This window comes from Morone saxatilis, unplaced genomic scaffold (genome assembly GCF_004916995.1).
Source record: "Morone saxatilis isolate NCDOM2014 unplaced genomic scaffold, NCSU_SB_2.0 Contig17, whole genome shotgun sequence".
In the NCBI taxonomy this organism is placed as follows: domain Eukaryota; kingdom Metazoa; phylum Chordata; class Actinopteri; family Moronidae; genus Morone; species Morone saxatilis.
Genome location: NW_023339729.1, coordinates 18,106,822 through 18,134,245, shown reverse-complemented (window position 1 = coordinate 18,134,245; position 27,424 = coordinate 18,106,822). Strand labels below are relative to the sequence as shown.

The window sequence follows — 27,424 nt, the reverse complement described above, 5'->3', positions numbered from 1 at the left end:
CTCCATTGGCAGGATGTGACATGTGGCTACCAAACAGCCCCACTTCCTTCCATTTCCTTCCCGGTTAAATACCTCACATAGTAATTTTAAGCAGATGGGAACGCCTGCTGTCTGCAGTGTAGTGACTGCGTCTGTGAGATCCTCCTTCTTTAATAAGTGGGCACGGCTTGCCAGTACACTCCCTGTTCCAGCCTCACCAGACGTCTAATAACAGTCTCAGTGACTTCTGGGGATTTCCAGTGTATAAGCCCTCTGTGAAGAACGGGCTGCATCTGCTGTGATTTGTGATTACACCGCCAGTGTCTGTGCCCACTGCTTCTCTCATCAATAGCTGCTGTACAAAGTTCTGATAGAAAGTCTGTTTTGGTTCATCTTTAGTCCTGGATTGTACAATGCCACAGCTGTAAGGGCGCAAATGGCCCATGTTGAAACACAGACTGTGCTCACTCTACTATTTGGGCTGCACTTGATAAGCAGACCACGTGGCATTGTAGTGCTAGGGTTTGGGCTGCTGATATATTAAAAAAAGAGGCAAATACTGTTGTCATTTGTTTTGGTGAGGTATGTTCAATATTCAACAGTACTTGAGAGTCAGGATCTTCATTTCATTGGGCTGAGCAACACTAAACATGATGTATGATGAGTTTAGCAGATCAACAAACTGCTAGAAATGGTCAAGGCCACATGACATGACCTGGCTCTTTTACCTTGTAACATATATCATATAACAGCAGCCCATATAAAAGGGTTCTCATTTAAATAATAAAAAGAATCTGTTCTCAGAAGAGGCGTTTTTCAATCAGAACATAAAGCTGCTGTTGAGTATAATGTGATAAAAGCGTGTGAGGATGTTGTATTGATATTAACCAACCTTTGCCGGTATGCTTTTGCTGCTTATGCACCAAGTTTTCAGCAGTTTTCTTCTGATTTCTTAGCCAGATCTTCAAAAAATATCAAAAAATATTTGCTCAATCAGATAATTTCACTTTAATTAGAGGGCCTGGTGCAATGGAATTAACTGTGGCTGGCATGATGCATTTTTTATTACACCAGTGGCATCAAGGGCTGGGTAATTGGATAAACAGTGATGCAATGTTCTTGCTGTACTCTACTCAGCATATGAGTAGCAGATGGAAACGCTAAGTTGTATGACAATATATTTTAAAAATATTTTTGCCACCAGACTCCAGTCTTATGAGTGAATTATGAAAGCAAGGACCATTGTTATTGAGAAACTTCTCCAAAGGAAATAGCTGAATTACATACTTTGTCTTTATTTAATTTTTGGTATGCAAACTTTCTTTACTTTTCTACTGGCGCACTATTAAAAATATAAGCAGTTAAGGTTTACAAGAAACTTGAGAGGCAAAGGCTGGACAAAGAGGACACAATTCAGATAGCAGAAAGTGTTTTTTCTTAGAGTGAGTTACCAGATGCCCTTGTAAAGGACTTAGAGAGTATTGTCCAGCTGACCTCGTAGACTTCAGACTAGAATATGGATGTTGGCGCTTTCAAGCACTCTCACTAATGGAGCCATTTCCTTTTCCACACTCTTCCTCCCTGAGTATTTCAGGGTACACGTGAGGATACTTTTTTAACCCTTAGTAAAATACAGGTTTCATGTTTCTTGACCACTGAACTTATAGATCAATATTCCTACTTAGAGAGCTCGGACTTAGCAGGCTGTGCTGTCTGCTGTGTTCAGACAGCTAGAGTAGTAAACATGTAGTGATGAACTTCCAATAATCACATTTTACAAATGTGTTAGAATGCTAATATCACGCAATTAATTTTATGAAAGATTTCTCTTCACAGTTTGATGACAGTTGCATATAAATGTGTGAATATGTCTGCTTTCTTTCTTTGTTTACAACTGACTTAATGGTTCCCTGCATGTCAGTTTTTCAACTTTTCTGCTCAAATGAAAGAAGAAAGTTTTAATCATAAGAGTCCGTAAAAGTAGAAGTAAGAAGAATCTGTTTTGTAGTTGCACTAGGATTATTCTTCGTCATCAACTTTGTTTTAACTTAATTATGTTCCAGTTATACCTAAATTCACAGTATAAAGTATTGTAATATAATAATATAATATTGTATTTTGCTTGCTCTGTTTTTAGGACCTCAGGCTGGGGAACCATGAAAGATGAAGTGAAACGACCAGTTGAATGTTGCCACTATGTGTGGTCGTGTGATTGAGCCTCCATTGGATCCACATGGGATCTCTCTTCCTCCTACTGACTTGCCGTAGTTGCCCCGATTTCACCATGAGACGATCTGTCAGGTGCTTGACCTCTGTGCCCTCATACTGGCACCACTGTTGTGCCGCGTGAGCGCCCCCTCTCCTCCGGCAGTTACTGCACGGAATGGCCTCTCTGGACCTGCCATACCGCTGTCCTCGCTGCGGGGAGCACAAGCGCTTCCGAAGCCTGTCGTCCTTACGTGCCCACCTGGAGTACAACCACACGTACGAGACCCTCTACGTCCTCTCCAAATCCAACAGTGTGTGTGATGCTGCTGCTCTGCTGCCACTAGTGGCTGAGGGAGCCCTCCTCACACCTGCCAACAACAACGACCCCTTTGAACCCCTCCGGCCTTCAGCTTTAAAGGAACGCCGCTTCCCTTGCCGTGAGCTTCCCTGTGCGGACGACCTGAGTTTGACCCCGGCTAACTCAAACACTGCAGCCAGGTATATTCCCAATGTGGAGTTCCCCCTGGGGGAGATTTTTATGAAGAAAGCCATGACATCCGCAGACCCAGGTCCTCATGGAAACCCCAGCACAGCTGTAGCAGTGGCAGCCAATGTAGCGGCCAGTGCAGTGGAGGCGGCCTATGAGGAAGGCCTGGCCAGGCTGAAGGCACGGGCGTTTGAGCGGCTGGAGCTGGATGAAAGGCTGGAGAAGCTGTCTGAAGAGGTAAATAGGATCATTATACAGAAATATGGCTAAATGTACTTAGTTAGGCAAACTATACATATATTTACAGTTTAGATTACTTACTATGTTCTGTATCTACAGAGTTGTGGTGAAGGGAAATTTAAAAATTATTTTACTTTTTATTTACAAAGCTTTACCTTTAATTTGAACATTTCCCACCTTAGTACACTAGTGGTTGTATGAACAAAATTAAAGCAACACACTTGTCTAAAAACAGAGTGACTTGATAGATGCTTAATCATGTAAAAAAAAAATCCTCCACATAGTTGCTTTAAAAGAAGAATATAGAAAATACAATACTTAGATAGCACTGACACACAAAGATTGTAACATTATATATATAGGTTGTTCCTTGTTGTCAGTTTGATTTCCACAGGGTTGTTGCACAGTCCCTAAGCCCTGAAGGAAAAACGGCACTGTCTAATAGGTCAGACATTAAACAACCAGCAGCTCTCTTCCTGATATCCTCAGTCTGCTTTGAGAACATCGAGCTCAGCGGCAGAGTGAAAATTAATGAGCTCGTCTCAGGCATGCACCAAATCTGATCAGTGACACTTAAAAAATCTTACATTTTATCAGTAACCAATGGAGAACAGCTAAAAATGGGAATAACATGTTGCCTGTAAGGAGCTTAGCAGCTGCATAATTATAATCAGGAAGTTCTTTGCTGACCAAAATGAGTATATAGTGTGAATAACATTAATCAAGGAATGAATTAGGCTATTTCTTTCTTTATTCCTTTCATTTTAAATTTTTGTGTGTGGGTTAGAATAGGCACGACAGCACCACTGATTTGACCACTGATGTTTTTTCTCACTCCAACATACATAAAAGAAGAAGTAAAAAAACAAGCTGTTTTAATACTGATATATTGTCAAGGCCAGCATAACAATTTCTGATTTAGCTAAATTCACTTATATTGTCTTGTAGGTGGAGCAGAAAATAGCGGCCCGCGTAGGTCGTCTTCAGGCAGAGCTGGAGAGGAAGAGCTCGGAGCTTGAGCGGGCCAAGCAGGAGAGCGAGAGGCTGAGCCAGGAGAAACAAGACCTGGAGGACAAGGCCTCCGAGCTCTCTCGGCAGGTGGACGTCTCTGTGGAAATGCTAGCCAACCTCAAACAGGACCTGGTGAACAAGGAGGAGGAGCTTACTCACAAACAACAGTAAGTGAGATACTGAGTATTTAATTCCTAATCACTTGTTGCAGCTTTTAAAATGTGAATATTTGTTTTCTTTTTCCTATAATAGCAAAACTATTGGGTTTTGGACTGTTTGTTGGACAAAAGAAGAAATTTGACCAGTGTGTAACATTTAGGAGGACTTATTGGCAGAAATGGAATATAATATTAATAGGTATGTTTTCATTAGTTTATAATCACCTGCATAAAGAAATCATTGAGAGACATTTTATCCAAGGGTTCCATTGAGACCATCATGTTTCTACAGTAGCCCAGAACGGACAAACCAAACACTGGTAGTAGAGGGATTTGTTTTTTTTGCGAGTTTTGTGGCCATCGTAGTTTCTCCTCCACACTTCAAAGCCCGTTCTCATTCCTAGTTCCTCCTTCAATCTTTAAAGCGATCCTTAGTTGCAGCCCTGGTTTTTTATTGTGCCTCCAAAGAATGAAAGTGAAAACTCACACATGTATGTTTTGATGACTCTTATGACGATCAAATCTCTTTTTATACAAAGGTTATCGTCCACATGGCCTGGGGTGGAATGAAAAGTAGCGTCAGGAAATAAGTAAACACTGAACATCCTTGAATACCAATTTCTCCACCCTTGACCTCAATACAGATAGCTCGTAACTATTCCTTTCTCTGCCCTTTATAAAACACATTGTCATCTATACAAACACTCACACACACACACACTCCTCTGTTCTCCTTCACCTCTGCCTCTCTGTTGATGGTGTAATTCTCAGTCGTATCCGCCCACCAGATGTGGTCAGCATCTGTCCCGCTGCTGTCTCCGTATACCAGTGCCCTCCAGGGCAGGTTAGCTCCTCATGCTGAATGGAGAGTTAGACAGGAGCAGCTGGGAGCAGCAGCTCTCTCAGGCCAGCCCCTCCATAAAGCTGCCATGCTGCTTCATGAACTAGTTAAAACCACGGCTGCTGTAAATAGAAGGAGCGCTTGGATATAAATCACAGTGGGATGATGCAAGTTATTGCTGGCTCTGAATCTGATGAACATGATTTGGAGCTCTCCAACAACATGGCACAAAGACTGACCAGGCTTTTCTTTTTCTGATCTGCAGAGCTTTCATTGAAATTAATCCCAGCGTAATTTAGTGTGTGCTCCAAACATTGTCGCTATTTTTAGTTTGACAGGCTAGAAGCAATGCATAAAATGTGTTATTTCCTATTTTAATATTCTACCAATGTCAAAGAGTCACATTGTTTCTTTTTCATTTTTAATTAGTGTTTACAAAAGGAAATTGAGGCACAAAACCAGTCTAATTTGAAAAGGAGGTTCTGGAAACAGAAGAATGCAAAAAATTGGTTATTTTGTGTTAACTAAAGCATCTGATTTTGTTCTGAGAAAGGCTATAAAAGTGTCAAGAGAAGGTTTTTAAAATCTTTTCATTTCGTTTCTGCCCACTTGTATAGATAAAGGCATAGTAGCCTCTGCAGCAACAAACACAAGGTGTTTGCTCATATATTCTTTGTTAAAGCGGTGTTTTGATAAGTGTCATTCAAGTCTCATATTAAAGTCATCTGGTGTCTGCACCGTGTCTTTATCTGACAGGACAGCCAGCCTCGTCTTATCACTTCTCTGCAGTGTCTTTATCAGGTCCGAGTGTCAACAGTAAGTCAGAGACAGAAAGGTGCTTTCCAAGGCCTCTAATCTCACACAAACACACAACTGCACAAGTTCGTGAATGTGAATATGCCATTTATTCTTAGTAAAAGCAGCAACAAATGTCACAAAGCTAACATACATATTAATGTTTTGGCTTATTCATGGGTATTAATAGTGAAGCATTATTATGTGTGCCATGTATGGCTGCAACTAACAATCGTTAGTATAGTTTAGTCTTTAAGTTGTTCAAGAGTAGTAAAAATACCCTCTATAGTTACTATAAGTTTATCAAAAATTCTTATCACAAGGCCATTTGCATGTTTTTTACGAAACCTTCAGCCACATTGCATGGCCTTCATCAGTGTCATGCAGGTGGTTTAGTTGTTAACAGGTAGTTGTAGTGTATGTGGTGGAAGCTCATAACCACTGCTTCTGTTCAAGGATGTCTGGCGGTGGATTAAGTCCTCCTTGATCTTTCTCTGGACCTTGTTGAATACTTTGACCGGTTCCAAGTCTATGCTTGGTTCTGGTCTGATGTCCACAGAAAGTTTATGTTGTCTGTCTCCAGAGTTCATTCAGTCTCTTGTCTGGAGTCCTTTGCTGCTTCACAGATGTAGCATTCCTCACAGTCAAGTACTTTTTAGAGTGCACTCTCAGATTTTAAATTTTTATCAAGCAAAGATTTTGATTACTTAAAAGAGTAATCAATTATTAAAAATTGTTGTCGGTCAACTAATCGAATCTTTGACTATTTTAACACTTGAGTCATCCATTGTACTTCAGCCCTCCTCAGTTTGTGTGAATTTAGCAATGTTGTTTAAATATCTACATATGTAGTAGGTCATCTATGTCAATTTCTTTGTCATCTGTTATCAACACAAAGTTACTGTATTCTTCCAGTCAGACAGTGACAGCTAAACATGTAAGAGAAGTTGTCATGACTGATCTTGTGATAGAGTGATACAAAACAATGTTTCATTGGGTTGCATGAGCAGAAGACAAGTGTGCTTTTCTTCTATTCCCCCCCCCCGTCGTAAAAAGTCACAGCAGTTGTGGTCATGTTCCCCAAACCTGGCAGCATCAGACTGGGAAGGTCATTCTCACACTGATACTTTCTTAAAATCCCTGCCTGTGCTGTGTGACTGCCTCCTAGTTATGCCAGCAGCCCTCTGTGTTTCTCTCCCTCTCTCTTATACACACACACACACACACACATTTTCTGTCTCTGTCTCTTTGAGGGGAAGCTGGCAGTCAAACAGTAAGCTCATTCAGACTCTAAAATACAAAGTCGGTCTGAGGTGGAAAAAGAGCATCACAGTCGGTGAATGTTCAGCAGGGTTGATGACTAAGCAGTAGTTAACAGACACAGAGCAGCTTATTGGCTCAAACATGGCTGCCTAACAACCTTATACACTCACAAGTGACTTTGGAGAGTCTGTGAAATGCCTTCAAGGAGATATGCATCACATTGTACATCAGTGGTGTCAAATGCTAAAATATGCGAGTCACCTCACTGTGCGTTGCTATGCGACCAGAGGAAACTCCCACGAACTGGCTTCTGCTGCCAGCATTGCTATGCATAAAAATATAACATCCTAATAATTTATTCTGCACTTACAAAAAGGTGTAAATAATTAGGACAAGAATACAGCATGCCTCAGGTGCTGTTGGTCTTTTGTAATTGTAATAGGTCATTGTAATCTCAGCAGTGCAGTTCAGTTCGTAGCAAACTTCATTCACAAACAACAAAACACACCGCATGTTCTGTAACAGTCACTGAAAATACATAACGATAAACATCACACTATACGGTAGTGCACTCAAAACTGAATGAATAACAGAGTTCCTCAAGCATGGCTGCTAAGTGGTTTAATAGCAGCTGGAATAAATGAAAGCAGCTGTAATCAGCAGAAACCTGGAGCCTGAGAAGAAATGAAAAATGTTGGGACGGTTATCTCCATCATTTCAGCATGCTGCAGATTCACTCACATTAGAGAAACTGCCTCATTTTGTGTCTGCGGCATAAATATGTCCAACATTGCCATAATCTTTCCAGATATTAATGACTGCTTGATGACATACGGCAAGGTTTATTTAGTTTCTGAAATGATTACAATCACTAATATGCCAATTGTCTTATTATTGTTCCAGTACATCATTTTGAAGAGCTATTTCTAATTAACTTTGATCTTGTCAGTAACATTTAATACTGCAGTTCAGTTTGTGATCCGTTTCATACATTGGAAATGATAGTTGGCCTCACTCAGAGTTCCTGCAGGAAGACATAATGCTTTGCGCTCCAGTGGCAGCCAGATTATCAGCCGCTGTTCTTTTAATACTTAATTGTTTCTCTTCTCGTGGGAAAAGCTAGTATGAGATGTGCAGGGGTTGACACAGTATCATTTACACCTGTGCAGTATTTACACTTTTTATTTTTTATTATTTACAATCCAGCCATTAAAAGTTAGAGCTAAAACAATTACACAATTAGTCAATCAAAAGAATATTTGGCAAATATTTTGATTATTAATAAATAACACAACATAACATAACAAAAATGACAAACATTTGTATGCCCCTGCTTCTCATTTAGTATACCATAATATAGTATAATATAGAAAAAATGCTCTATCAATCCCAGATGAGGAAATTATTTTCACCCAATGTTTTTACACACAAATACATGTACACACAGAGCTTATAGACATGTAAATATGGACAGATGGTGGAGTGACGGGCTGCCACGTAGTGGCGCTCAGGGAGCAAGTAGGGGTTAGGCCTTGCTCAAGCTCACCTCGGCGGTGCACAGGAGGTGGAACTGGCACCTCTCCAGCTGACAGTCCACACCCAGACCACACTCTATACTGTGGTGCAGTCCCTATAGACTGAGCTGCTGCCGCCCCAATAGTAGTAGTATAGTATAGTAAAAGACAGTATAGTATAGTGTATAGTATAGTATACTAGTATTTATAGTGTACTAGTATATATAAACTGAATATATTTAGGTATTGGACTGTCAGTCAGACAAAACAAGCAATTTGAAGACATAATTTAGAAGGCAAACTAGAGCAATTGATTATTTAAGAATTTATTTATTTATTGGTTTATTTAACAGGGGCAGCGCACATTAATAAACACTGCTGTAAATGTGCCACAGTTAGTTTTCATCTGTAGTCCCTGGACAGATGTTACCCTAAAGAATATTAAATTAAAATCACAAAGTTATTGAGATCATTTTAATGATTCAAGCATGCAGAGTAATATTAAAATATTAATATAGAATATTAATAAACATCATACAGGACACACCATTATATTACATTGTCAGGTACTGTTTAAAACATGTGCAGTGCAAGATATCAATAAGCTGTTTTAATTGCTTAAAAACTGAATGCTGCTTCTCCATGTTTAGTTTTGACTCTGGGGACAGTAAGCAGACCTGTCCCAGATGATCTGAGAGGTCTGGACGGTTCATAACGGAGAAGCACTTCAGAAATGTAATGTGGCCCTAAACCATTCAGTGCTTCATAACCCATAAGTATTTTAACCTCAAATCTCTGACAAGCAGGAAGCCAATGTAAAGATCTGAGAACTGGAGGGATCCACTCTCCTGCATTCTGAATCAGCTGCAGCTGTCTTATCTGCTTTTTAGAGAGACCTGTAAAGACGGTGTTACAGTAGTCGAGCCTACTGAAGATAAACACACAAAGTCCTTAAATTCTTGATATATTATTAAGGTTATAGGCTAAATTGATAACAGCTTTATGTGAATGCTAAAATGTAGTCCATGACTGCACAGAGATTTCTGGCCTGGTTTATGGTCTTTATTGTTAGCGACTGAAGCTGAGCATGAGCTTTTAATTGTCATTTCAGTTCTATCTTTGTTTAACCCGAGGTAATTTTGGCACATCCAATCATCGATTTGTTCGAAGCACATAATACAAGACATGCAAAGCAATGACACTGGGATTATTAATGCTAAAGGAAATATGGACTAAATAAAACAACATTGTGCTGCATCATTAGACACTAATTATTGTCTATTTTTGTTTTAATCATGCTCTGTGAAGCACTCTGGGCTGCATGTTTCTATGAAAGGTGTTGTATAAATAAAGTTGAGGTAATATTGTAGTATGCTTTTCATTTCAATCAACCTTATTTTCTGTTTCTGTTTTTTGGTTCATGGAGTTTTGTTTAAAACATTTTGAATGACAGGCCAACTGGGAGATTGGCCAGATACTCAAGAAGACAGAAGACCTGCCAAGGTCAAACCTGGTCGGTTTTCCAATTTTCTTAAACAAGCGATGTAACTAATAAAGGCCTTTAATTAAAACTCCACATACTGTACTAATGTTTGATCACCTTTGGTTTTAAGACATTTTGATGGGTCATTTTCACATTTTAAAAACCAAACCAAACCAATTAACTGAGAAAATAATCAGCAAACATTAATCATTAGTTGCAGCCCCACGATGTGATGTTCCCATTTTGTAGAAATGTGATTATTATAGTCATTTTTTGTAGCCGTACATTTTTGCATTGTTGTGTCAGATTGTATTATTATATTGTAATTTGCATTGTAACCACATCATATACTGTACAAGCAGGGGATGGACTAAACGTTGCAGTATTGCAGTTGTTTGCATAAGCTTGTGCAGGTGTTCATGATCTCTGTATAGAAAAGGGAGAAGAGCAATACAGAGAAAACTCATTTTCATATCATATTCAGCACACACGCAGTTGCTGCATTAGGCCTCAACCCTGAGGCTTGATTTATTCCTACAACCAGCTATGATAAAGTAAGACTACCCTGTGCAGCATAAGAAAGCTGAAGGCTTTAAAGGCACCACAGAACATGGAGGAGTTTTGGTAGTTGCTGTCACTGTGTCTCCCGCAAAAAAAAAACAAGCTAATTTTTCACTGAGCAGAAATCTTGAATGCAGAGTGAAGCTGTCAGAGAACTCACCTCATTAACGGCAGAGAGAGTGGGCCATGTAGTATTAGCATGGGAAGACATCTGAAGGCTTTCTAATGAAAATAAATCAGAGTGAGAAAGCATATACATCTAAGAATGTTTAGGTTTTGGAGCTGAAATTCAGTTTGACACCTGCAATAAAGATGGACGTCATCAATGCTCTGTCTTTTAATCAATGCAGTATTTCAACTCAAAATATGTCAAAGCATATAGTGGAGTAATATTTGTTGTTGTAACGGAGCTCATGTAAGCCAGCAATTTGTTTGAATGACAGAGAAACATTGCAGCACTGTCACTATATGCACCTTTTTATGTGAAATATTTTTATTAACAGAAAACTTCCTAGAATTCGGCCCAATTATTAGTTGGCAAGTACTATCTGCAATGTGACATACTTACAGAGATTATTTGCTAGGACTGCAGTACAATATATTGAGGGCATAACGTGCATTGTAGAGCTCTAATAAGACAAGCTTATGCTTAATGTATACCAAACACATGTACATAGACACTGCATTCAGATGTCCAGATTTTCCAGCAGCGATCTGAAGTGGCTTATAACAAGAAAGGGTTGATGCATGATGTTAGATAACTCAGATTGTAGTGTGTGGGTGATCCAGTGGATGTTAGCCCTCAGTTAGAGCAGGATTTATGAGGGGAAGGCTGTTCATGTCCATCATTAAATGGAAGAAACTGACGTATGTGTCCTTGAGGCTGGATGAAACGCTTTGAACACAGAGGAAACAGGAAGGATGCTGCAACAACCGGTCTTTCAGTGGACACGTTCTCTTCTTTCTCATTTTGTTAATACTGACATAAAAGGTTGAACTAAGGATTGCACGTTACCCTGTCAGTAGATGGACTTTTATTACACGGGTGTAAGATGCTTGGAGGAGGAACTGGGGTGGTTCTTCATTGGAAATTATATTTAGACAATGCTGCCATGATTTATTTTCTCTTTTTTGAGCTGTCAAGCTGTCATAGAGTTGAATGAGCGCTGCTGATGTGTATACGATGAAATTCCTGTATGAAGACAAAAGTACGCTAGAGCAGAAACATTTGGCAGATTCATGTATTAGTAAGCGGACAGAAAATGAATCAGCAACATTTTTCAAGAATAAATGCCAAAAAGTATCTAGTTCCATGTTCTCAAATGTGAACATTTACTGCTATTATCTCAGAGTTTTCGACTGTTGGTCGAGACAAAATAAGCAATTTCAGGACGCCACCTTGGCTTCTGGGAACATTTTTCCACTATTTTCTGACACTGAATAGATTTAATGATTAATTTTTCCTCGAGTTGCATTTCTGTTTTTCAGAAAATGATTCCATTCACAAGTACAAAACCCTCAATGTCAATTGTCCTCATTTGCAAGCAGATATTTTTTGAAAATCTGACAGCTGAATTTCAGGTGGCCTTTTCTCCCATAATGAATCCATTTCTGTCATCCGTGTTGAAATGCTCCACATCACCACCTTGCTGTTGTATCTCCAGGTGACTCAGACATCTGCGATTTGTAACTGGAGTTTAGATTTTGATTGGTCGAGCCACAAAAAAATATTTACTTTCCCCTGATTACTCAGAGCCAAGACCTGGATTAGTGGTCTCTTGGGAAACCAGTCATGCTCTTCCCTTTTTTTTTTCCGAGTGGCTTTGAAAACGTACATTTCAGCCTGCAGCTCTTTCATCATTCTTTTTTTTTTCACCCTTTCATCCTTGTCTGTCTCACATCTCTCCCTCTCATGTAGCCATACTTCCCTACACATCTCCTCATGCTGCCTTTCTCTTTGTGTGTTTGTATGTAATGCATACAAATGTGTCACATTATGACATGATGACACAATGTAGCCTACTGAATCTGTCTGAAAAAAAACATCCAGGCGTCAAAACAGAACGACACATGGGCAGCTGTCCTTTGTTACAGCAGAAAAAGCTCGCATTCATACAACAGCCACGTCTTCCTCATGCAGGCCTTTCAGTCAATCATCTCTGCTCTTAAATATTAATGAGGCATAATTTTGAATTAATGGCCAGAGATGATGACAACTGTGAAAGGAGGCTGACCAGTGATTGTAATTAACATTTAAACAGAATCCTTCAGAAGATCATTCCTTATTAATCATGTCTGTTACAGCTGGATGTCTTTATTTGTTATGGCTGTTAAGAGGTAGGGAAATGAAACATGGCTGGCTTAGTAATTCATTATTTCTTCTGAGCGCATGCAGTAGCATTTGACATTTATTGAGATCTTCAAAGCCCATTTTCCTTTGTTTGATAGGATAGAAAAATGTAGCTTAGATTGTTGTTTGCAAGCTCTCAAGGCCTAAATTTAGCAAGTCTAGAGTTTTTTTTAATTCCAAGAGCTTAAAGGGACAAGAAGGCATCAGATTTTAAATGCATATCAGGCAAACAAGCCTTTTATTTCAGTCTCACGGGGGAAAGCAGCTGAGATCAGGACCCTTGTTAGTTGTTTGGGCGCTGAGGGGGAATGTGCGGTAAAACTATAATGTAGTGCTATGACCTTATTCTTTTTAATCAGTGGCATTGATTGTATCTCAGCTGTTGTGTGTTAGTGTTCATGTGAGGATTTAGTGATGTGCATTGTTTGCATTGGAGCTTAGCTCTTGTATATGATATTTAATCCAATACAGACAGATCAATTGGAAGTGTGTAATAATATTAAGATAGCAGATAGGACAGGATCCCCCAGGAGTCTAGATACTGATGGTGGTGGAGTGAAGACTCCTGATGGAAACTCCTGAACATCCTGGAGGTGATGATGATAATGGGGAGTTGGTAGGTTCTGCAATAGTAGGTCTAAAAGGTGTAGGTGGCATCTAGCGCCCCTCCGCGGTTCGAGCATGTAGAGGAAACTACAGTGGTTGAAAAAACACAATCCTATCCCAGTGTTTGGTTTGTCCATTCTGGCCTACTGTAGAAACAACACAGACCACATGGAAGAGGACCTGCTTCCTCTGTGCAATCAAATAATATTTATGTATAAAGCACATTTAAAACAACCCTTGTTGTACACACATTTGATATCTGCAAGGAATTAATGGCTAAACACTGCATCTGCTGTACTTTACTTAGCACATAACCCTGCATTAATCGGTGAACTGTAATTTTTATACTTGTTAAACAGTCGGTACGTGTTAATTAGTGAGGTGTTGGTAGGTGCTTGCTTATGTTTTAATTGACCTTGGAAAGCAGTATGTGCTTACTGCTTAAAAGTGTTATATAAATACAATTATTATAATATTATTATTCTGTTACCTTTGGACAGAGCCAGGCTTGCTGATTCCCACTGTTTCTAGTTGTTATGCTAAACTAACCAGCTGCTTTCTCTAGCCACATATTTATAGTTTTATGCTGTTACAAGGTCCATTTCCCCTTTTTGAAGCTAGATTTGTTTTTAGAAAATATGAATTTGTGTGCCGTTCACAGCGAAGTTTATGTGTGGATTATAAAGTCAGTATCTGAATGTTCAGTGTGTGTGTGGGTGTGTGTGAGATGGAAACAAAAATAGAGAGGAAACAAAACTCTGTGGGCCCCATCAGCAAACTGTTGGCACGAGGGTCACAAATATGTGGTTTCCCCTCACCCACGAACATGAATCGGTGTCGATGAGTGTGGAACCACCACCGAGTCATTTTCAATGAATCATGCCCCGGACTAACAACCTGCATGTTCATCACCCAGAAAAGATGGCGGTCTGCCTTTCCTCGCTTCCTCAGCGTCCGGGTAAACAAACGGGCATGTTTGTCACCTTGAGGCTTTATTTCAGAGGTGTCGGAGTGAGGGAGTGAGTCACGCTGTGAGAGCGAGGTGTGTGTGTGTGTATACATCTGAGTGTGTGTGTGGAAATTAGGATTGACAACAGGAAGCAGCCACATCCCATTTCTCTCCACTCCTCTGTCAAACCTCCTGTGCTTTCTGCTTCCACATGACTGCAGATTTTCTGTTTGCTGTCTGTTGCTTTAGCCTCTGCAGTGTTTTCACTTCTCTGTGCCCGTTCTCCCCTCTTCGTGGGCTTTTATCAGCTTCAGTTCTCTGTTTTTTCTCTCCTCTTTATTTCTATCATTCTCTTCTTATGTCTCCTGGGATCTGGTGGAGATATTTTTTTTGCTCTTCTCTCCCCCTCTGCCCACCCTCCAACACATATATCTCGGTCTTTTGATCCAATTCCTGATTCCCTTCCCTCTTCTTAAGGATGAGTGGTTAGGCTTCCAGGCAGTCTGGTGTATCTATGCATTTCTTCCTTACACAAAGAAAGAGAAGAAAAGGCTTTCCTGTGTTCCTTCATGTTCCTCCTCTTGGGATTTTTCTCCTGTAACAAGAAAAATCTGATACAGTTGAGTAATTAACGAAGACAAATTGCAGATGCTTTACAATTTGCATGCCAAAACACTAATGGCTTAGCGTACAGTACATACAAACCTAACTCAGCTACTCTATTTATAGCAGTTGTGAGGTAGCTATATGTTATTATACCAGAGGGTGAACTTAAAACAGTGCTCAGTCTCACTGTTCCCCATTTATTGACTTGAATAATGAGAGCAGAACTTTAGCTTCAGGCTGCTTAATCATACATTAGGTACAGCTCCAATCATTAAGGCAAAATAAATGATACTCGTGTTAATTAATATTGCGTTGTAATGAGATGCATCATATACAGTAGGATGAATCAGTGGTTTAACCTGCAGACGAAGTTTGCTAATGCATGTTATGTTGACATGATTACTTCAACACCCAGCATGTGCCTTATTTTGTATTCAGTGCATTCTTTATGTGCATAATGGTCTCACAAGCCTCAACTCTACAACAGTTCACCAAAAAGTGCCTAAAAATTGTTGCGTGAACTTTTTGCAGGAAGTTCATATGTTTTATCTCTGCAATCCTGTGTCAGTTTTGATATTGACATTGAGTTTTGTAAATGTAAATCTGATTATTAATTAGAGCTAATATTGCATTTATATTGCACAAAGCATATAATATTCTTATCAGTGCCAAGTTCAACTACCCTTTATTCTATCCCCTCCTTTAGGCTAGTTTATTTTTGTAGAACATGTCATACACAAAGGAAACAAAACAGAAAACAAACATTGTAAGTAGAGAAACTTATTTCAAATGAATTAAAAAAGATGATAAATGCACAAGAAGTAAAGATATAAGTGTAAAGTGGATAATGATGAGAGCTTAAAGCTGTATTCTATAATATGTTTATACTAACAATGGATCAAATTACTGTAGTGAAAAGGGTTTTTCATAGTGATTAACCCACAGATAATTATCACTCAACTCTTTCACTCAGCTCTATGAAGCAGTGTTGCATTTTAAAGCTCATTATTTTCGTTCACTTCACTCTTTTTGGTGGGTAAGAGGTTTTCTCGAAGTTTGTTCTGGCTTCGGTGGCCTTGATTGATACTGCCCATTTTGTCCCTTCACGTGGTTAAAACCAGACCCCTGCCTCCTGTCTGTATCTTCACTTTGTCCCTGAGAGATCCCTGTTGATAAAGTCTTTATAATGTGTTGGCTGGGTGTGGAAATTCCCCTTTTCTTTTTGCCAGAAGTAGAGACGAGAGTTCATAGTTTGATGAGGATGAGTTGGATGGAAGAGCTTGGAGCTGAGTCAGTTTATATCACACACAAACACACAAATCCTTCATCTTTTCTCTGCAAGTTTCCACAGGGAGAAGTGCCTTATCCAGCAGTGGAGACAGTGTACAATAAAAGGCCTCTTTCAATCACTTTACATCTAATTGTATTTGGGTGATAAAAATCATGTTATCTCACATTATCACCAATTACCAAGAGACAAACTCTAAACGGGATTGATCACAGAAGAAGCTGTGGCCATTTAATTTTGATATCAGTTACTGATTCACTGACTGTTTACTCACAGATTTGTGTGCTTTCCTTTCTGCCCTACGGTCAAACACCTAGACTAATTTTGGAGTCATATTTTTGTAATCTTTGCCTGAAGATAAGAAAAGTTAACTGTGCCAGACGCTAAACTATTTTTATCTTAGAATGCCCCCATTTCAAGAGAATTCCCTTTGAGTGCTGTTACTGTTTTTGGATGGACTGTGCACTGTATAATGGTTAGTAGTAGTGGATGTTTGAGATTAGTGGAACATAAAAGTATCCATCCTGATGAGCGGCTTGGTCTGTTTCATGAGCACAAACCTATTTAAACTGGAGGGACATAGATTTTATGTCCCAGTTCACTGTCTGCAGTGACGGTCTGAACCTTTTAATGGTTCCTTTGGCTTTGTCAAGGTCAGATGTCTGAATTGCCTTGTTAAGCTCTCCTTACTGCATTGTTTAGAGAGTAGAGGCTTAGGCTGTTTATGAGGACACAAACAGACATACATAAGAAAAAGAAAAAAAACGCCTGGAGGATGTCTGCAGCTTCTGGGAATTATAGAAGTCCCATATGGAGACAGTTCCGCATTAATAAGCATGAAAAGAAAAAGGAAAGTTCTGTAGAGGAGTGTGTGGGATGTTGGCTTGGGCGGTGACAAGATATTCAGATATGAAAAGGTTTGTCTGGATGTGAACATTAGTAACTGCTGGATGTGTAAATAAGCAGCTGTTTGCCATATCAACATAAAAGGTGATATTATGTCAGTGTTGTATTCGTAACTTGTTTCCGCTGCCCCCAAGTGGCCAAATAAAAAAGAAAAATCAGTTATTGCAGGTTTAAAGGAGAAACAGTGATGTGTTGAGGACAGAAGTGACATCCATCAAGTGTATTTGTCTACTCATTGTGGCAACTATCACTAAAGTAATCAGTAACATATTCCATTGAGATTATTTTCTTGGTTTTACTTCTTTGTGGCAGATTTGGACAAGTCAAGGCCAGTTCCCATCAATGCAGAGACCGCTTAATGGTGCTGGACATTAGATTCTACTTATATAATTCATAATCCAAGCTTAAACTTATTGAGTTAATATGATCTGACTAATTACATCTGAACGTTTAGGAATTTTAATCACCAGACCATTTCTGATCAGATGACACTGAAAAAAAATCACTGCAGGGAACGCCAGACATATAAAGTTCACCGAGCAGGCTGCAGACAACTACTAACACTGTCTGAATTCCTGGTTTGTTTGCCTCTACATCTGAGTAACACACTGTCCCTTAAAATGACGGGAACTTGGCCCTGCTGTGCCTGCGGTTGTATAAATATCCAGCTGCTCTCTCACCCTCAATTCCTCCTCTCTCTCTCTTTCTCTCCCCCTCTCTTTGTGTTTGTATAGTGTATTTATCTCTGTCACCAACCCTTGGTGTGTGTAGTCCCCATGCAAAAAGGGCAGGACGGCAGCTCGTGTGAATGTGAGAGAGGTTTTTTAAAAAATGTGTCCTGCAGTCAAACAAGGATCATTTGTTCATTGGTTCAGCAGATCAGTCGTTTGCCCCCTGATGAGACAGATTTACAAATAAACTACCACGGAGTTTAAAGAATGTCCCATTAATACTGCCGTTCCCCTCTCTGCCCTAAGGGAAGTCGCCCAGATTGACCAGTTCCTTCAGGAGACAGCGGCACGTGAAGCCAATGCCAAAGTGCGGCTGCAGCAGTTCATTGAGGAGCTCCTGGACCGAGCGGACCGCGCCGAAAAACAGCTGCAGATCATCAGCAGCTGCGGCACCACACCGAACGGCAGCCTGGGACGCTGTAGCCTCCAGGCCTCAAAGGGCAACGGACGCCAGGTGGGGATATTGTGACTTCTATATTTTGTTGCACCACTGGATCACTGGTCAGAACACACAACCATACATAATGATATCTTCAAACATACAAATAGCTTTAAAATACCTAATTCATCCTCAAACTGCATGATAATCCAGAAAGTTGAAGTGTACTCTTTCAGATCAAATTTTTTGTGACATTTGTAGACTGACCTACCTTAAAGGACCAGTGTGTAGGATTTAGTGGCATGAGAACAGGCTGTAAAGTGTTAACGAGAAACTACAGTGGCTGCAAAACTCACGAAAAAAACAATTCTACAGATACTGTAGAAACAACATGGCGGACTCCATGGAAGGCAATAATAGGTCCAGATAAAAACGTCTCATTCTAAGGAAACGAAAACACAATGATTCCTATATTCAGGTGATTATATACTGTATTAATGAAAACATACCTATGGAAATTATGTTCCATTTCTGCCAGTAGATCCTCCTAAATGTTACATACTGGATCTTCAATATGAATTCATAACACTGTGATTCAGTATTTGGATTTTCTTTTTTAACCCAAGACCCCACTTAAAGACTCCACTTCAGAGTGCTACTTTGCTTTTGAATAGTGCATAAGCATTGATTATATTGAGTAATGTCCCTGTAAAGTGCCACAGATCAAACCCATAATAGACTTTAAAACCCCCGAGACAACAAGTCTACTCCTCTTTACAGAGCTAAAGGGCAGTAACTGTCTAGGACCTTTCCATTTACTCATACATAGTGCTGGGCGATATACCGGCTGAACCTGTGTACACTGGTTTTAATTTCCCATGTTATATTTATTATACCGCCATACCATTGCATAGTTAAACAACTGCTGTAACTCATTTGTGTCATTTAAAAAAATATCTTTTTGAATACTTTAATATTTGGATTATTTTATGTCAGTTGTGTTTATACAACTACTTTGAAAAGGAAAACATGGCATAACTATTTCATTTTTAAGCTGTATTTACTTAATTTATAAGTTGCAGTTTGCACAATAAAAATGTTTTACATTGTGCAACTGTTTCATGCATTTTGATTCTTTCATATATTTTATCAGTTTATGGGGCCAAGAAAAGCCTTCAGTATATGCATGATGACTTTAAAATGTTTGTATGTTCAAAATACCTTTTAAAATAATAATAATAATACTGTGATATAACATAAAAATGCCAGAATCGGGATACAAATCTTTGGTTATGCCACCCAGCACTACTCATACATGTGAAATTTAATAAACTAGAATCACCTCAAAATCTGCACACATACAAGACAAGACGTATCTGGTTGAAGAAGGAAAATAAAATGAGATCAATTTCATGAGTTTGTGCCTAATTTGAGACTTTAAATTAAACCTACAAGCTCAGGGTTTGTTAGTAGAACAGAAGCTCAGACAGTGTAAGTGTATTGTGAACGTGTTTTTGAGGTCTTTAAAGTCATTTAGCTAATTTGTTGTTCCTCCTGTTCCAGGAATCACTAAGTCGTTACCTTCTCATTGACTGTATTAGCATGACTTTAATTAAATCTTGCAGAGATGTTTTTTTAACCGGAAACCAATCAACTTGAAGTTACAAAGCATGGATGTGAAATGTGTGCTTTTAAAATATTCCTAAACTTAACAAAGGATCTAAGTTCCTCTCATTTAGTTCATCAGATTTCCAATGTAACATTTTTAATACCCAGTTACAAAGTTTGAGAAACTGGCTGAACACTACCTGGCCAAAAGTATGTGGACAATCACACATGATATAATAATGTATGTGATGTAAAACATCTCTTTGCTGATCATCTGAGAAGGCTTTTTAAATGATTTTGGCACATAGATGCAGGAATTTTAAGATTGACACATCGATATTGTTTGATAAGATCTGGCAGTTGCAGTTTCAGCATTTTGTTTTGTAATCAAGTGATGCTCACACGCCATAGCATCATACAGTTAGTACTGATGGTCGTAGCAAAGTGAAAATAGGGGCCTGATCCCTGACTGATTTGCATTCAGCAACAAAACAGTGGAAAACAGTGAAGCCCTGCAGCAGACGACATCTTGACCAGAGAGTGTACTTGCATATAAAGCTGCCTTGTGCTCCGGAAACTGGAGATCAGCTCTTTGTCTCCAGGCTCTCTACAGCTTCCATTGTGGCACCCCCCCCCCCCCCTTACTTTGCCTTATTACACGGGGATAAAAATGTAAAAGCAGACACTGTCTGTTCTTAAAAATGTCACTTATTCAAATTATTATCCAACACCTCTTGGAAAAAGAGGCGACCCGTTTCATTTCACAAATCTGTGTGCTGCCATGGAAACCAGTTCTTGCTCTTGCTGAAGGTTCCAACATGATTTTGAATCATGTGGCACAGATCTGCTTGAGAGTAACTGGCTGTTTCAATTTCACTCATTGTTTGAGAGATTCTCAGTAAAAAAATCTTCTCCTCCTGAGTGTAAAGATGTTGCTGACATCTTCGGATCAGTCACTTTATATAGTCATACTGTACAGTGAATAATGTGAGTGATACCTCTTTTATAATCCTGTAAGTAACCTGTTGCAGGATGATGAAAAAATACATAAGTTTTCCTCTTCCTTAAGCTAGATTAGAGACCCGTTTGACCTGTGACTGACCTGAAACGCTGCTACCTAAATTTAGAAGTCCTCTCTTTGGATTTAAACATCAGTCAGTTTCATGCTTGTGCATTGTAAGACTGTGAATAATCAATGTGACAAGTACAAGTGTGGAATCACAGGGTGGTTGGCACCTTGTTACACTGTCAAGGGAAGCCCAGAGATGTCACCCATCCAAACCAACCACACACCCTCACGACCCCACTCTACATCCTTCTGTCACAGCATCAGCGAGGTTGCCCTCATCTCCTAGGAGACAGGTTTTTCGAGCCAAAGAGGTATTTTAGGACTGACAGTGAGAAAAGGGATGGATGACTCGTTTCCTGCTCTCTCTCTAGTTCAATCCAAGCTGAATCTAATGCATTTATTCACAGGAATTGCAAGGTGAAGATAGCTTTATTTCAATCGTAGTGTTTTATAAATCTTTGGTCTTTTTAGCAACAAGAGTTAAGAGTTAAGATCAAACTTAGGTCACCAGATTTTAGTTTTTTTGTTCCAACAATTTCCCCGTTCTGCCTTCACTGGCTGCAGGCTGGCCAGGAATGCGAGCCATGGATGGTGTTTGCCTGTTTCTTCCATGGTCCATTTTCACTGGCACAAGGCCAGAAACAAGCTGTGTGAGTAGAAGCAGCGAAAGAAGAAAGAGAGAGAGAGAGAAGGAGAGAGAGAGTGACAGTGTCTGTGTTTGTGCACGCGTTCCCTCTGTGGCACGTCGCCAGTCTGGTACACAGAGTCCCACCTGGCACTACTACACACACACACACACAACACCACACACACCAGACACACACACACGTACAAACACTACACACAGCATACTTTAGTGCACAGGCAGCTTTGAGTGGTGTATGAAAGAGTGACTGGGAGGATTTAGCTCTCAGGCAAATAGAGAGAGTGAGAGTCAGGCTGCACACCCACAACTAAATACACTTGACAAATTCTCACCTGCTTTTAGAGCTACAACCAAAGGAAGATGTAGGAAAGATGATGAGGGTTTGTGTGTTGCTAGAGTGAGGGTTTACAGTCTGTTATTCCAACACTTTGGTTAAGAGAAGAGAATCCATGGCCTGTCCTGTATTGCTACCTTTAAGACACAAGATAATGATATGTAGGCATTTGTATGAAAATGTTTGTGGCTATTATTGGTCACACTTTAGTCACTGGATTTCCATGACATTTTCTGTGGGAATTCCTGTTCTTCCTGTCTTGTACTGCCACCAAAGCGCCATTTTTTATATATATATATATATCTATATATAGAGAAATATCACAATAAAATAGACAAATGTATTCATTATATTAATTCTCCCCAGATAATGAACGCTTCCCATTTTACAATCACTTGAGCTTTTCTTTTGTACCGCCCTCAGGACAAAATTATCCCCTAGTAATCTATTACTATATTGCTATTGCCTAACTCATCTATGATCTATGATCAGTGGTTAATATTATTGTTTTGAGAAAATATTTGCCCATTGATGATTTATGGCTGATGCTGTCACTAGTCATAATGTCAATATGTAAGCTGAAGAGTGATCAAACTAATATACACATTTATTTAATTTGAACATCATTTGTGTTGCTATGTTTTAGTTTTATCTGCTAAGCATCTGCGCTATCACAGCTTTTTTTAAATACATATAGAGGAGCTTTCCATGATAACAGGAAAATAGGCTACTTTTTGATTTACATTTGATTTTATTGTCTTTTCACTGGGGGTTTGTTAAGCCGCCTTCTGTACCCTTTTCATATTTATAGCAGTGCTGACTTATTTTGACAGCTGCTTTGAAATTAAATTCTGTATATCTCATGCTGTAGTTTTGAATGTATTATCTTTATTATATTTTAGAATGTCCTCATATATCACGATAAACAATCCTCTGCATCCAGAGCATCAGGACTGTCATCCACTCTCAGAAGAGTTTAGGAATACAGACTCACAACATTTGAGCCAAGGGCATGTCTAAGGACACTTACTGAGTACTGAGTAATTTTACTAATAACGCTTTTCTTTGTTTTCCTCCAATCTGCATGTTTGCGTCTCTGCAGAGAAACTCCAGCCTCTCTGGGAGCACAAGAGGCATGTACCAAGTGTCAGACCGGCGTTCCTCCCCCAGCACAGGGTAAGTCAGCACACTGCTGCTTCTTATCCACATTTACAGATTACTTCACACCTCTGAAATGTAACATAAACCACCACTGAACCATAATCAGATTTATGGTATACGTTGTATGGTACACTTAACCATTCAGAAGTAAAGAGAGGATTAGATGAGCTCATAATTGTCATGTTACACGTGGTTTAATTAGAAATCATTGCATCAGGAAGACTTTCTGTCTGTCAGTCAGTTTATGTTTTTTGATAAGAAAACAGTTTTTCTGGTCCAGCTGGAGATTTTCTGTCTCTTTGCTGTCAAGTGAATTTGGTACTGTAATGAAACACAATCTGTCAGTTATGTGGAAATATAACAGAACCTCTGGACTCCCAAAGCTTTTAACCACCATCTACTGTGCTCACTGTCCCTGGCCTTTGGGCCTTTGGACCTTTGGTTACAGCACTGCAGAAAAAACAATGAAAACAGTGGAAATGTTCATGGTTACAACCTGTTTTATTGTTTTTGTCTTTCAATTGAAATTAAAAATCAAATTAAAAAGAGAGAGAGATTATACCGCAATTGTAGATTCAGATAATATGAGATACGGTTTCTGTTACATTCATTCATTGTGCTCAAAAAGCAAAACTTTATGCTAAAGCAATTATTAGATTTCTAGATAAAGCTATTAGTTGACTGACATAGAAATAGTTGTCATGTATTTTCACAATCATTATCAAGCAAAATTTCCAATCATTTGCCGTGTTCCGGCCTTTCAAATGTGAGAATCTGCTGCTTTGAATATATTTTGGTTATGTTTTGGACTTTTGAGTGGACAAAACAAGTGAATTAAAGACTTTACCCTGGGCTCTGAGGACTTGTGATGGGCATTTTTCGTCATTTTGTGACTGATTAATTAATTACAACTAAAGATTAATTAATCTTTAGTTGCAGCCCTACAGCACTTACAGAAAAACAGGTTTGCTGCATGCAGTTTGTGTTAAAACTGAGAATAGAGTGTCTCGTCCCCTTGCATCTTGTTTCACACTCACACATCCACATTACAACATTCATATGTCGTATAGTATTGAACAGTGTGATATGAAATGGAATAGATCCCATTTTTAGTCAGACTCTCGTTCAGAAGAAGCGGTGAGGTGCAGGTTGGACGTCTCTCTGCATGAGGTGTGACTGAAGTATTTCTGTGTCCCTGCTGGAGATTTCAGACACATGGCTGTGCTCTGACTAACACAACTGTCATTCCCAGTTGGTATGTGAATGTGTTTCCTAATGTGACGTCACGCAGATCCTGTTAGGCCTTCCCCATTGAATCATTGATGGCGCGACACGTACAGAAAGCGACCCAACAACAACCCTCTAATCCTTCTGTCTTATGGTTATTTATTGCTCTTCATCAGGGACAAAATATTTTTGCCACTAGATATAAAAAAAGGTCGTAACCTCAAGCGTGGAACAGTTTTAGGGATTTATAGATATTGACGTCACCAAATATTTGTGCAACAGTCATTAGTCAACATGGGTCAATTTTATACCAAAATCCCTGAGTGCAACTGTGTTTCTTTCTCTGATTATGAAGCTGTTTTATATTTACTCTCTGATGCCACTTTGCATTCTGGATACACACTCTGAAAACATTAATCAGCAATTGGTAATTTTGAGCTTCTCGTGATTGTCTCAAATTATGTGTTATTATTGATTTAATGTTGACAAAAAAATAGAACAGGTTTGATTAGGCTATACAGCAAGCTCATTAGACTGTAATGAATCATAGTTTTGTCGCTCACCCAGTTTAGATTTTTGAAACCATAAGCACACAGCAATGTTTTGTTTTTACACAATCTGAATTCATTCACAGTATGTGGCATGACATGAATCTTCATCTTCTGTGCCTCCTATTCCCTTGCAAGTACTGATAAGGGGTACCTGCAGTATCGTCTGTTTTTCATTTTTATTCCTAAAATGATGTATGCAGAAGCGTCCACTCTTCATATTATACTGTAAGAAAGAGGGGGGAGTACTGAGTAGGAAGAAATGGAGAAAAGAATGAAGAATGTCCTACTTTTTGTGAGGCTGATATTTGTAACTGCTCATTACTTGTATTGGCTGGGAGGTTATTTAAAGTACTGTACGTATGTACAAAAAGCTGCCCTCGTTCTACTATAAATCTTCTGAAATGAAGCTGTTCCTTCAGTCATGCAGTATCTATTTGTGGTTAATTATGGTTCCAGAAGTGCATCCACTACTGTCAAATTAAATACCAATACTGCTGTTTGCCTCAGTGGACCTTACTTTGTTACTTTGTGCTGAAGAGACAGAAGTCTCTACAGAAATGAATAATCGGAACAATCAAGCACTCGCCAAGGATTTTTGAGGTTTTTTATGTGTATTGTGTGTATGCGTGAGTGTGCCAGTAGGTTATGATACTTATGTTCAGTTCATCTGTTGTAAGAGTTTTATCTTCTCTAAGCGTTGAGGGCAATGTCTTAATGCGTGATAAGATATAATTTAACTCTCTGAAAACATGCATGATAATCAGAAACAAAATGATAAAATACAACTATCTGATTGTCAGTCTATCAATAATTTTTGTGTAAATGTATTAAAGTAATACAATATAATACATAAAAGTAAAAAGCATATGAGTGGAATTGATGGTACAACAGAATCAAACTGATCTCCATGAGGCTGTGCAAAATATTTAGCGTTTTCTAAATTAAAAATAATAGACTCTTTTGGTCTGTAATATTGATATTTTGTCTGTTAAAAGCAGAGCTGATGGTGCATGATGAATAGATTCAACATTTTGTCAAATATGCTTATTCACTTTCTTTCCGAGACTTAGAGCGAGAAGAAAGCAAGTGTAAAAAAGAAAGGTTGTGATTTTGCCAAAGTTAAAGGGGAGGACTGTTTTTTTGGCCAGGGACTTCCTGGAGTCTCCACTGGTTGCCTGGCCAATATTTCATATCTCCTGGTAAATCCACAACCTGTCAATTTAAAAGTTAAGTTGTTGACATGTAAATGAATGAGTTGTAAAAGGTACTTTAAAAAGGGGCATTTTGTTACCCTTGGACGGAGCCAGGTTGGCAGTTTCCAGTCTTAAGATAAGCTAACCAGCTTTATATTTAGATGTGAGCGTGGTATGGATCTTCTCATCTAACTCTCTGCAAGAAAGCGACATAGCATTAAATCATCGCTTATGGTAACAACAGTACACTTCCTTCTCTTTTCCTGCAGAGCATCAGGGCGGATCAAGTCCGTCTCACAGGGCTCTGGAGGTTATGACAGTGACAGCGTGGAGATGCATCCCATGGAGGAGTGTCCCGAGGCCCAGTACTATCACATGCAATGCCGGCTGGGTGAGGGGGGTTATGAGCGCTCTCCTGGATGTGGCGGTGGTGGATCAAGGAACTGGGGACTCCGTAAACAGGCTATCCAGAACTGGCAGCGGCGACCTTACAGGAACAGCACTGAAGGCGAGGAAGGAGACGTGTCAGACGTGGGCTCCCGGACCACCGAGTCTGAGGTGGAGATGTGGGAACAAGAGAGGAGAGCTGTGGCTGAAGTCCAGCAGTCTGCCGCTCCCTATCCTCACCACGGCAGGGTGGGATATCGCCCTAACACAGGTAAAAGCTCTCTGTTTAGACCCGTTGTTCTTAGAAATGTCAAACGCTCTCTCCAATCTAAGATCCAGTCAGCAGCTCAGACACATGGGAGCCAGGAATCACCTGAGTGTGCATTAGCCATGAGCATATATGGTAAACATGGTGGAAAGAGGCCCCATATCCACTGCAGTGTGTAGACACAACAATGTATACACTTCAACTCTGAAGTAATTTAGCAAACACTAACACAATGTTTGGAGCTTATCGTTATACAAATCATCTAAGGATAGAGGGTGTTACAGCCCTCTACAGTACAACACTCACGTATATGACTTTAATAGCATCATGAGACAAATAACAGGTCCTCAATGGTACTATATGTGTCTAAATCACATCAGTCAAAAAATGACTGCAGTTTTAAGCTGATAATAACCAACAAGTAAGGGAATACTTTTTGGGATTGTATGCATAGAATAATAGATGCAGATAATCGAGTTAAAGGACCAGTGTGTAGGATTTAGTGGCATCTAGCGGTGAAGTTGCAAATTGCAACAAACTGAACACTGCTTGCGTCTGTATTTTTGCGACCTGGGAATGAGAACGGGCTGGGAAGTGTTTATGAGAAACTACAGTGGCTGCAAAA

General features: G+C 39.4%; 1 protein-coding gene across 1 annotated transcript in view; it reads left to right on the top strand.

Moving 5' to 3' along the window:
- Positions 1-2,120: 2,120 nt before the first annotated feature.
- Positions 2,121-27,424, top strand: part of fbxo41 (F-box protein 41) — a 33,627-nt gene continuing 8,323 nt past the window's right edge. Inside the window, exons 1-5 of the mRNA XM_035659432.1 lie at positions 2,121-2,911; positions 3,863-4,092; positions 18,223-18,430; positions 23,115-23,188; positions 26,414-26,802. Of these exons, the coding sequence (XP_035515325.1) occupies positions 2,363-2,911; positions 3,863-4,092; positions 18,223-18,430; positions 23,115-23,188; positions 26,414-26,802 (1,450 nt within the window). The 5' untranslated portion in view covers positions 2,121-2,362. The remainder of the gene's footprint in view (positions 2,912-3,862; positions 4,093-18,222; positions 18,431-23,114; positions 23,189-26,413; positions 26,803-27,424) is intronic.